The sequence below is a fragment of the Electrophorus electricus genome, chromosome 23 (genome assembly GCF_041902795.1).
Source record: "Electrophorus electricus isolate QZ-2024a chromosome 23, ASM4190279v1, whole genome shotgun sequence".
NCBI lineage: Eukaryota > Metazoa > Chordata > Actinopteri > Gymnotiformes > Gymnotidae > Electrophorus > Electrophorus electricus.
In genome coordinates, this window is record NC_137519.1 from 10912587 (window position 1) to 10925126 (window position 12540).

The 12540-nt window shown below is 42.2% G+C and overlaps 1 protein-coding gene across 1 annotated transcript in view; it reads left to right on the forward strand.

Annotated features, from left to right (window-relative positions):
* The first annotated feature begins 287 nt into the window (after positions 1–287).
* uacab (uveal autoantigen with coiled-coil domains and ankyrin repeats b) overlaps positions 288–12540 on the forward strand; it is a 36398-nt gene continuing 24145 nt past the window's right edge. Inside the window, exon 1 of the mRNA XM_027004744.3 lies at positions 288–456. Within this exon, the coding sequence (XP_026860545.3) occupies positions 409–456 (48 nt within the window). The 5' untranslated portion in view covers positions 288–408. The remainder of the gene's footprint in view (positions 457–12540) is intronic.

A 12540-nucleotide genomic window follows, 5' to 3' on the forward strand; every position in this document is an offset into this window, starting at 1 on the left:
GAAGCCCATCCGAGTCTAAACCACCCTCAGGTGAAAATACCCCTCCATGTAATTTAACAGTCCAACCCTTTCTCAGGTAACGATGACGCCACCAAAACTCAGGCTGTTACCAGTCGCACATCCAAGTCACACTGAAACTAACAAGGAAGTCCCACCCTGAGTCAGGTCTGATTGGTCAAAGTAAACTTTTTTTGCATAAAGTTCCTGACAACCATTGGTTTAGGGTTGTGTCTGTACCGCGACAGGTTCGTAGAATGTGGTTAACGCGTCAGGTGAAAATCGCAGCTTCTGGTTTAAGGGAGAAGTAGTTTTATGGTTGTAAGTGTTAAACGTAAACGCCCTAGTCGCTTTTTATTGGAGTAGTCTACTACACGCGCACAGGAAACTTTGTTTAACCAAAGAGCAACAATGAAGAGTCTGAAGAACCGCCTGAAAAAATATGAAGTTAATATTACAGTAAGTTAAAGTTGGGTTTCTAACTGCCCGGTCTACTTTATGACTGCTGTATGACTCGGTGTTTTCTGCGGTGGGGATGTTCTTATTCGCTGTAGGGACATCTGGATGTGTGCTTCGTGGCTACCGTGTTTAGGATACACGTTTCTCGAGTCAGTTTGAAGCAAGGAGCAAGGAGGTTTGCCTGCTCAGTTTTGCGAGTTCTCCAGTGCGTCCATGCCAAAGCATGAAGCAGCCCAACATCAGGAGAGGTGTAACGCCGTCTGATGGACCATCAGTAGGGAGAATCCAGGCAGGTCTCCAGCGGGTTGCGTTCCCCACTGTGGGAATAATCCCACGGGATTTACATTAGATCGGTTTGCGCCTCTGAGGTGTGACCATGACCTAATTACAGAGCTCACTGAAATTTTACATTTGAAATTCATGGATTCTTGGATTTCCTTTTTAGTTCTTATCGCATGTTTTAGACATGAGAGTCGTACATCATGGTACCTGTTTATGAAACTATTCCAGTAGACTTGTTGACTTTGTCAACGAGTCTATAAAATCTTAACTTTTAAAAACAAATCTAGAAATAGCTGTATGCAAACATACAGGGTTGATTTTTATTTATATATTATATAAATATCTATCTATCTATCTCCATCATGAAATCCTCGTTATATTTTGTTTTAGGACCAAATATAATTTGCCTCTGGGAAAACCAGTCATTCGACTTAAGATCATATTTGGAATACTTGGATAATTTTCAAATGGTGCATTGGGGAAAATTGTGTTGTTTGAGATTCAAGCCCAGTTCCCGATTAGAGATGCCTGGGGCTTGCTTCCCTCTTGAATTTACATGTGAAAGAAACTCTGCCCCATGCTTTGTGTTTCTGAGAGAAGGCCGGTTACTGAAGGGGCTTGTGTAAGAGTTTTGTTCTGGAGGGGAGGGTGCTTTCCCAGAGCGTTTGAATTCCTTGCTGGGTGTGTGTTGTATTTAATGTCATTGCATAGCAGGTCTACCGTTCCTCCTCTGCTTTTAGCCAACACTTGTCTGATATCTAATTCATAATAAATAGTGTTGTGTGTCATAATATATGGGAGTGTTTCTTGGAAATAGCATGATTGTAAAAAAAAAAACACACAAAAAAAAACTGAGACATGATTGATAAAATTATACCAACAGCCCACAAGCAAAGTTAACTCCAAGATGAGAAAATGAGTCAATGGAAAAGGACAAATCTTGCCATGTTTTGTAAGTCCTTGTTCCACATAGCCTTGTATGTTGGCCTTCTATAAGGCATGCACCCTGTTTATTCTTGTTGGGAGCTTTCAGACATCAAATTGCCAAAATAATTCATAGCATACCTGTTAATGTATTTTTGAGAGATGGTGTTTCCCCCTAAAATATGGTGTGAACTGAATGTTTGTGTGGGGCTTTGAAATCTGACTACAGCAGTGTAAGAAGGGCTTGATTTACTTTTATGCATTTGATGAGGATGCGTTTTCCTGCGTGCTTGGTTGAGTGAGGAGTTTCCACACCCCACCAAAAGGCAGTCTAGAATCTGCTATTAGTGAGAGGTCTGTCATTTACCAGTGCACAAAGACCCCTGGAACACACAACCGTGAACCTTCACAGGAGCCAGGCCCTCCGTGAATCCTGCTATTCCCTGCATGGAGGCAGAATTCCTTGGGGCTTCAGAGGAAGCTGATTCAGCTTGCAGCGAGTGTGGTGTAGCAAGCAAAACGCAGAATGGCTTCAATTCTACAACCGTCTCTGTGCTTTGTAAATATGCTTGCAGGTCTGCTGGTGTGCCATGGGTGATGTTTCTGCATTCCGCTCTGAAATGCGGAGCTTTGGGCTTTTGGAAGCAGGTTCGAATCTCCAATCAGAACTGTCTGGCTGAGTGCAATACTTGGAGGGGCTTTGAGGTGTTTGTTTGTTTGTTTGTTTATTTATTTATTTATTTATTTATTTATTTATTTACCTCCTTCTCATCTCCCAGATGTCGAGACCTTTTAAGCATGCCTGAGGCTTCTGTTGATGAATGTGCTCTGTGCATGCAGTGTTTGTTACCCTGATGGTTGCAGATGGGCAGTAATGAGAGTAGTTCTTGTTTTCAAAATGTACTTTGCTGGCCAGAATGCAATTTGCTGTCTGCCTGTGCATCTTGTGCCTTTTTATTCTGCCTTTTTAGGAACCCGTATACATGGATGATTGGTTGGTATACAGTTACTTGGACACCGATTAATCCTAATGTTGAACTGAATAATTTGACTGGTTAATATTTTATATTGGAATAGTTGAATGGAACATCATTTACAAATCTGTTTGGTTTGGCCTGATTTAAAGCACTGTCTGGGCTTACTGCTATTGTCTACAAAATCATTGTTTCTAATCAAATTTCTTGGGTAATGTAATGCTCATGGAAGCATCCTGTAAAGAGACAGGGTAGGGTCATCATATTTGTACATTACTACTAAGATTACTAAAACATTATTACTTGACATGCTGTTTCTTCGGTTTTTTTTCCTCTCTGTGATGAGTTCCGATCCAAACTAGCAATGCTGTGAAAGCGGTTCATACTAGAACTCCAAGATGTTTTCCTGACAATGAAAGGCGGAGCAGTGTCTCTGTGTTTTCAGCTGCTCCTATTTGCCTGACCCCATCAAAATAGGATGTAATGGGCCGCACATTGTCATATTCACAGTAAGAGGCAGCAGCAGTGGTCTGGACATTTTTACTGTATGATGATCTGCATCTTGATGGGCTGAAATGACCCTAAGCATTGTGTAACCATTATGATTCTTTTAATAAATGAATGCCTGCTGCTAAACCTTTTTTTCAAACAGAACATTAAGTAATCCTCTACAAAATATGAACATGATGATATGAAGCTTGTGATTCATACGCACATGGGTGTAATTAATGAGAGTAAGTCACAGCTGAGGCTGTGAGTAAGTTTCCGACACTGTGGCTCATTAGCACAATAGGCACAGCCATATGCAGGGTAAGGGCCAGCAGGCGCCAGCGGGCAAGTTGCTTCAACAAGTATGTGTGTCGATTTTTAAGTTCAAGTAACCTGTGCATGTATTGCATGGTATGAGGTAGACTGTGCGGCTCCCTTCATTTTTCATTATAAGACAAAGATGGTACACTTCAAAGCATTCCATTGTGGCTACTTTGAAGGACTTTATACACGACAGACTTGTTTTGAAGTATGGTAAATTTAATCATAACCGTCTGTCATTTTAAAAATATTTTTAATAAAGAGAGATCGCACAGGTCTGTTGTCATTAACCGACATGCTAATGAAAGTAACGTGGATGATGGGTGTGTGAAGGTTGCTCATGTTTGACCAGTTTACAACCCATGTGTCTGCTCATGCACTCGGTGCGTCGCTTCAATTCAGAATAGCTACTTTTCTTTTTCTATCAGCTCGAGCCATCTCCGAAATGGAGATTTTAAACAAATCGTCACTGGAATTGAGCACTGACTTGTGGAGGCATGCTGGAGTGGACAAGCATGGTGACTAATGCAAACGGCGGGAGAGTTGTGGAAATGTGTCCTTGTGCCTCTCTGAAGGTCCGGCAGTGAGCAGCGAGGCCCCAGAGTTCTAGCAAGCTGTTGCAATGGGAATTGAATGTTATCCTATCTGGGGATTACTGGCAATGTGCTGTACAAGAGAGCCCATCTCATTCCTATGTCTGGCCTTTCTGAAGCCTATATTTCTTTTATACAGTGCATGCAACATTTCAGCTTTTGCTTGTGAAGATGATGCACTGAAATATCAATGCATCCACCTGTGCTTGTGTGTACTTATTTATTTCTGTCTCTAACTTAATGCAGGGGTTGTATAGTAAACATCTCACCTTTTGAAGTTTCGTTTTCTGCCGTTTGTCCATGCCTGGAGGTGCTAGACGTTAATAATATAATGGTGTAGTACGAACAGGCCCAAGACAGTGTGTCAGATGAGATTTAGAGGCCAACATCAAACAGCAGGTTGAAATGGAGCCCCTTGTGCAGTCTAGACTAGTAAGCCTTCGACTCAAACCAGAGGAACGTGTCTGAACTGCTGCCTCAAGTCCAGAGTGGGAAATGGGAGATAAAAACAGACTTGAATGAAATGCTTGAATAATGAAATAAAACCTGAATACATGGTGTACGTATGTAGAATATGCATGTTGAATGAAATCTGCATGTGAGGTAGACTTTCAGTGTAATGGTACAAACTTCCTTTTAAAAAAAAAAAGCTATTTTGGACCAAGTGCTTGCACAGCTGATGGACTCTTGCCCGAAATGTCCTGTTTCTCTGGAAACTTTGTCTACTTCACAGCTGTTTTTACTAGCTCTACGCCTTTGGTTACAACACGATGCACTTGCTCCTTGGAATTGTCGTTGTATTTATTGGTTCATGTGCGAGTCATCTCCATGTCCTGATGAAAGCCCTGCCCCCACACCCAGTGTAAATGATGATGATTTATCCCATTACTGTATGTGTTCAGAGCAATACATTTTAAAGTGTGTTTAGTGTGTCCAGTGTTTAGCAGAACCTATGTCTGTGCAGCTTGGCGGCCCCCCCAGTTACTCTTCTTTTGATGATGCTAGGCCACGGCAGCGGACCTAGCTCTGCTCGCTGGTGCACTGGCTTTACTCTTTGCCTTCTCTGACGCTTGGTAATTGTGAGCATCTGTCGTGGACGCCTGTGTGCTCATGTTGGCTGGCAAGGGCAGTTGGCAACCACTAAAGATGTCGCTCGCTTCCTCAGAGTCTTGGAAATCCAAGTGCCTGTCGTACCCTCCATTGTAGCATGAGAGGGGAGAGCTAGCTAGCCAGTCGTTATGACAACTCCCACTCACCGACTAAAAGTAAGAAGGAAAAACTGGAAAAAGAAATGAATTTTCTGTTATTGGGTCGTAATTTGGTCAATGACGATAGACTTCTGCTTCTTAATAGGCACATTCCATTATAATGCATTACATAAACCTCTATTCATTATCACTTCATTGTGTATATGTATGTAATGCATGCATGCATGCATGCATGCATTCATTCATTGTCTCCTGCTCTTGGTCAGCCAGGGAACAGATACAGGCTGAGGCACAGGTGTGTGTGTGTGATGTGTTCTTCGGATGTTGGACTGTTCTACTGGCCTGCGGGCTTCTCTCTTTTTTTCCCTGCATTACACCCCATTTCCCCTTCATTGCTCTGCTCTGTCATGAGACCTTGAACCCTGGTGCCTTATCACCTCTCCCTCAGTCTCTACATCCTTGGCACCTCCTTCCCAAGCGGAAGGCCTGAGAGGACGAAGCATCTGCTCGAGCGGTACCCGGGAGCGCTCCTCTCATTTGGCTAGAGCAAAGGAGCTCTTCGGCGCTGTATCCACAAGCTGAGCAGAAAACGGAGAGCAGCCGTTATTTAGCTCTAATGGCCACGAAATTTGCAGAGCCTGAATGAGGGAGAGCATGTGTGGATTTGTTGCTGGTATGTGTGTGGTGTGAATAAATTTGCACACAAAGGTAGTTGTCCGCAAGCCAGGTCCTAAAATCATTTATTATAGCAGATTATACTAATAATACTGTCTCGTGTTCCTTTTGGATACTATGGCAATTTGTAATGGGGTGTTTTGGAGCCCTTGGAATCGTTCCATTTGGGAATGCCTTTTTTGTAGCAGTTGTTGCACATTTCAAAGTCCTAGTCTTCTGGTTGGAGAATCATTTCTTCCTTGCTTGCCCATTCACATCCCGCCAGAAGAATATGTGAAATTTATTCAAACTGAATTGTTGAGGTCAGAGACTTGTGCCCTAGCACCACCTGGGACACACACCCTCCCCTCTTCGCCATCTTTTGTGTTGTCTTTTCTTTCTGTCCATTTGTCATTGTGAACTCTCTCTCTGTCGCTGTCTGCACCTATGCCCTTTCTTCACACTCCATTCCAGCTTTTTTTTGCTTTGTTTTTCCACATGAAATGACAAGGCAACTGCTTTACTAGTCACTGGAGCTTTTTTTCACCATGTCCATTTATGGCGACTGTCCTCTGGTGCGTGCCGAGCAGACTACAGGAGCTGTCATCAGTCCCTCGATCAATACAGCCTTTTCTCCTGAAAAAGCCTTCAGATGTATGGATCTTAAGAGGGGCCTGTTGTTGCTCCTGCCTTGAGTGTTTGATGCAGGTGAAAAAGGCTTTAACAATAAGGAAAATGTAAATACTGAACTGAGCTCGAAAAAAGGTTCTGAGATTCTCATATGGTGAGGTCACTTTTAGGTGTAGTACACCTAATAGTGGTGTCTGCAGTTGGAGTTGGTGGGTGGTTTCCTAAGTATCTGTCGACACAGAGTTAGGATGTGCCTAAAAATAAAAGAATCAATCATATTTTATTGCATATGCTAATACTGGCAGGCATGTAACTACGGCAGGAGCGCAGAAGTGAATGTTCTTGGGCACAGGGCCTCTGCAGTGTGTCCGTCAGCAAAGGCTCGAAATCGTGCCCAGAGTTGGTTAAAGGATCAGATTGGCTGCATGCAGCCAGTCATTCACACTGAGGGTTGAACCGTGCTGAACGGGCTTGCTGCACCTTGCTTTTCAGCACTCGTCACTGGAGGAACAGGCATGGTAAGTGAGCCCTTGGCTCCAGGGCTTACCTTGTTGTTTCCCACTGGTCTAACTGCATGTAGCATGCCTCGTAAGAGGCATACCGCTCCCTGTCAACCTCTCATTCTGAAGGAAGAAAGCCACGATAAATCTCCGCATGTATTCTTGTTACATATTTATTTAGAACACATTTTCAGTGAAATGTTTGCGAGTGTTTTTCATTTGGTAAGGTTGTATTTAAAACAAACAAACAAAAAAAAAAACCATTTTTAAAAAAGTGATTTGTTGAAGTTTTTGCTTAAATGTCTTCTGAGGTTGTGCTTTGTGCAACTCTAAGTGATGGCAAACACCACTTTTATGGTATGGGTTGAAACACAGCCCATCTTGAGTCAAATGCACCCATATCTCAGGGCCCACTTGGAGGATCCCAGACTTTTTCAAATGGCTTGGATAGTTTGAAGGCTATGTAATGAATTTGAACATTGTCATAAGGTTTATATAATTTAATCACAGTCTCTGAGCGTTTGATAAATTGACATTGTTGAGATATTGAGAGCTTTGCTCATAGCCTGTAACAGTAATGTTAGAAATGACAGTTTCTTTTTTGGGGGTGTAATTTAATCAGAAATAGGCCTGTAACTTCATTCTTTGCTTGCTCAGTCATAATATGCCTGAAGAGTTGAGTTTGTAATATTTGAATTGCATTTCAGTGTGTGCTTGTGTAGCCTAGGTTTGTGTGTTCACAGGGGGCTGAGAGAATTCTTTGGTAAATGAATTTGCAGTGCTATGGAAGGATGTCTGATGGTGTGTATTTGCTGGCAGAGTTGGGGAGGGATGGTTTACTTCCTGCTCTGAAATGACACGTTCTGGAGAATGTGCCACTGCTTGACAACATTAGTCCCATTATTCTCTGGGTTTTTCCAGCACAACTAGACATGGGTTTGATTGACATGAAACTCATTAAAGGTTTTTGATAACCAATCATAATGCACCAGATATCATGATGTAGATGTATGGTGAGGTGTCAAATGCTTTGAAGTTTAATGAGTAAATGAACAAAGATGTGAAAGAGAATGTAAACCCTTTGGAATTTGTCTTAAAAGGTCTTTAAACTCTTTATAATCATTCTATATTATATACAGCCCTATTAACTCAGTGTCATATTTTTTAGAGAGAATTATAAAATCAAATGATATGGGGGGGGGGTGCTTCTAAAGCTGTAGCTCTACTAACTAGTGAAGCCTTTGTTGGCAGTAACCTTAGCCAAACGTCGTCTGTTTGACCCTAAGTATTTTTGACCCTTTCCGCTCTAGAAAACTGCTTCAAGCTGTGTGTATGTGGGAGGGTGCCTTTGTTGAATGGCTTGCATCTGATAACGACAATGCATTTCAGCAATATGAACACCAAGGAGTTTTTTCTGGATTTTCTCTCTCTCTCGTTCATGTACACCAGTGATTGGGATCACTTAACACATTGCATGATCCCCCTCAAATCAGTTATAGAATTTCCTGGTACAGCATAAAATTAATTGGCTCCCGAGCCCCGTTCAGGCTGAGGCTTTGGTGTTGGTATGCAATGTTTCCCTGTCTTCAAGCCTAATGCTAAGTGCATGTACTGAAAAGTTCAACTTGGGTCTTACCTGTTCACAGAACATTATTGCTTTCATGGAGCGCACACAGGCCATCTTTAACAAACTTGACGCAGACCATAATGCACTGTGTGTTTTTTGTATGGCACATGAACACACAGGTTGTGCTGAAAACACCTCCAGATGCTCAGCTGGTCTTCTAAGGCTTCTCTGTGGTGTTCCCTTGCACTCCTCTTTCTAGGTTGACTACGCCCTAGGAGAGCCACAGTGGTGTTGGGTTTCTTCCGTTGGTAATCTGCTGGACTGTTGGTCCATGGAGGCCTAAAGCTTTTAAAAATCCTTTCTAGTCTTTAAGAGCTCTGATTTTTAAATTTTTACCAGTGCCCAGTTTATTTATTTTTTTTTACATTTATTTTATTTCTTTTTAATAATGTCCTATTGCAGTTAAACAGAAGGGCAGAATTCATTTTTTAAATGAATGAATTAATTTTAATTATAAGATGTTTTAAAATGTATTTAATGTCAGAGCAGGACAAACATCTGTACCAACTGAAACAATGTCTACTGGAATAATTACTAGGTCATTTATATTCGATTAATACTAGATTGGTTTACCAATGAGCCATTTAGTCAGTAAATATATGACACTGAAAAATGTGCCAGCATTTGTTAAATATTAAATGGGGCGATCTTCATGATGACTTGGACAAGGATCTGATCATATTTTTGCAGCTAATAATATGGATAAATAAGTAATTCCAAATGTTTTCTAAAGCTTCCTTTACAACCATATATTTAGATTGTAACATGACTCTTGTTTAGGAGCAAAGAATGGAACCCGTCAACAATGGCTCTGTCCCTTTTACTGGGAAATTGACCAAACAAAGCTCGTGTCTGTGGTTCATAGCATAAGACATTGTCTGTATGAGGGGCAGATGTGTGTGTGTGTGTGTGTGTGGGGGTGGGGGTGGGGGGTGTGATTGTATGAGGAGCCATGGGGGTAGGGTTTGTGCACTTTGGCTGTATGACTGAAATTACATAGAAGCTGTATTGTTTGTGTGGGAGAGAGAGGAAGAGATGGATCTGTGCATGTACTTTGCGCCTCCTTTAAAGCTGGACACTTGCTCTGCTATAGTGGAACTGGTCTGGTGGCGTGTGTGTGTTTGCGTGTATATACATGTAAACATGTAAACATGCATGTGATATCTTGAGAACTTGTGTGTTTGCACTCTCCTCTAGCCCTCCATGGGGGTTATTTGTGTGACTAGGAGTGAAGGGTGAAAAGGGGTGTGTGTGTGTGTGTGTGTGTACGCTTGTAGAGCTCTGATATGGACGTCTTGGTCCAGTCTGGGTGAGTTCTAGGGGAGGGGATGAGATTATAGGCCTGTGATGGAGAGCAGCGCCTAGATGTCTGTGGGATGCATCTTATGTCTGTGCTGTTGATCTCATGCTGCTGACCTAAGCACATGCTCTCATACACACCCACCCACACACCCCCGCACAGTGCTCAACCACAGCAACAATAATGGCTTTTTGCTGATGGAGGAACAACAAAACTGCAGGAAGCCACTAGATTTTAAGAACAGCTGACAGAATCTGAATCTCTCATTTTCCTAATTTATGTACTCTAAAGTAGCTTTACTATTTGAGGGTTAATAAAATTTCAGCCATTTGGTGCCAAATGGAACAAATCGCTGTGCATTCTACTCTTCTTTTTTTTTTTTTTTAATGTCAATTTTATAGACTGAGGCATGTATCTAATCAAACGTGACGTCAGTTGCATTATGCGCTTTTGTATGCTGCCCTCTAGGGGTGACGTAAGGTACAACCCTAGTCTTAAACTCAGTGTGGAGCACTTTATCCCTCCACAGCAAGCAGTGACTTTACCCACAAAGACCCATCTGGTACAATAAATAATCCAACAATGTTCCCAGTTGAGGAGAGGGGGGATGTAGGCTAATGGGACTAAACAGGGTACAGGGGGAGGAAAGATGCAACATCTTGTACAAGTCTGAACCTGCTGTGCACTTTTCTTCAAAAACTCTTGCAGCTGGTTTGCAACACCTTCCACTGACAAGTGGTTCTTTCTTTCTGTTTTATGACTGAATTTATTTCCGCGTTGCAAGTACACGTCTAGTTTTGCCTGCGGTGCTTTAGGTCAGAATTATTATTTGGCAGTTTTTGTTACAGATTAGCCCTTCAGGTCAGTGACGGATTGTGTGGTCTCATCGCTTCCTCTGGACCACCATTACTGAGCTTTGTTAATATAATTTAGGCTCTGCAGAACACTTCTTGACTTGCAATGAAGGGTAACAGGCTGAGTAAATATGGGTTCACTGGAAGACGTTGTACATTTTTAAATTCCCCTCTTGAACATTACCTGTTTCTTAGTCCCAGTGTTTTTAGAAACCATTGTAGAGTGCTTTTACTAATTTAGCAAAGATTTATGCTCCCGTCTTACATGGGTAGTTTTTGCTCAGGAACGATTAAGGCCGTTGCGGCCAAAACCCGGCCGTCCCAGAAATTCTCCATCATGGCTAATTCGAAAGATCTGACTTCCTGTTCTTTGCACTTTTCTAACCTTTCCCTCCCTCCCCTTTTGACAGAACAGATGAGAGCCATCACCACATGCTTTGACGATGGCCACAGGGTGAATTGTATCTGTCAGATTTTTCATCTTTAAAGGTCTAGAGTAGAACGGGTGACCGTGCTTGTGCTCAGCAGGAGGGTGGGCTCTCATCCCTACCCACCACCTCTTCCTCACCAACACGCTCTGTGTCAGCTGGACTCTCTCTCCTGGGGTTCAATTTTCTGGACTCTCCATGTATCTTAATCATGGCAAATGCTGATATTGTCTCCAGAGCAGCATAATGGGAGCAGTTTGATTGTTCAGGATTTGTGGTTGAGAGCTTGAAAGCTTTACCCTATGACACAGGATGAGTTTGGCTTAGTATAAAAGGAGATAAAAGTTTATCCGATGTATCAGCATACGAGTCTCAGTCTTTATGGTCAGAATCCCCCCCCCCCCCCCAACTTTGCCTTGCGTCCCACAACAGGTCCTCACAAAAATTCACACACTGGACAGAACACAATACATGCTTACAACAAAACACCATACACATATTTACATAGGGGTGTGGGTGTGTGTGTTTGCCTTATGAACTGTAGTTATAGGTGTACTCAGTGGTAGTGAAATTGGTATGTGTGGGGCCAGACACCAGTCGAAGAACTCAGCAGTTGTGACTATGAAATGTGATGCACATCAACCCTTTTTTTTTTTTTTTTTTTAATTCCATATTCACAAACACTGCACATTTTGCCTCTAAAAAACACTAAACTCTCTCTCAGCCTGTCTAGACTTTGTGCGTTTCCCTTTTAAAGCCTTTAAATCTCAGCCATTGGCTTTCCTGCCTTGAAGGCACTCTTCCAGGCTGTGCAGTCCACACACTGCTATTATTCTTTTTGGAGTGTAACTAAGTACATGGTACAAGGTATTCTATCAGAACTGGGACTAGTCTCACTGCAGACGTCTTTGATCCTGCACAGCAGCCGTCTGGGCCAAGCAAATCTTGTCTAGATCGGCTCTGTCAATTCTATCGTTCACCTCCACTTTTGCCCCATCTTTTCAAGATGATGCGTGTTCTCACATATTCTGTGTCTGTATGTGTGAAATGTATATGGATGTGCATTGATGGGTTTCTGTACTTCCATTTCTTGCTGAATAACAGTCCATTTTCCTTTTGTTCAGTTGTTGGCTTTGTCGTTTATCTACACTCTGGAGTTCGTGGAAGACCGAAGCCAGGTGCTTACTCGCTGAACACCTTTACTGCAGCATTGCACACTAAATACATGCTTTATTATTTTAACATGTACATTTGTGGTGTTTTATTGTTTAAAGTCAAATGCCGATATATTTGGATATTT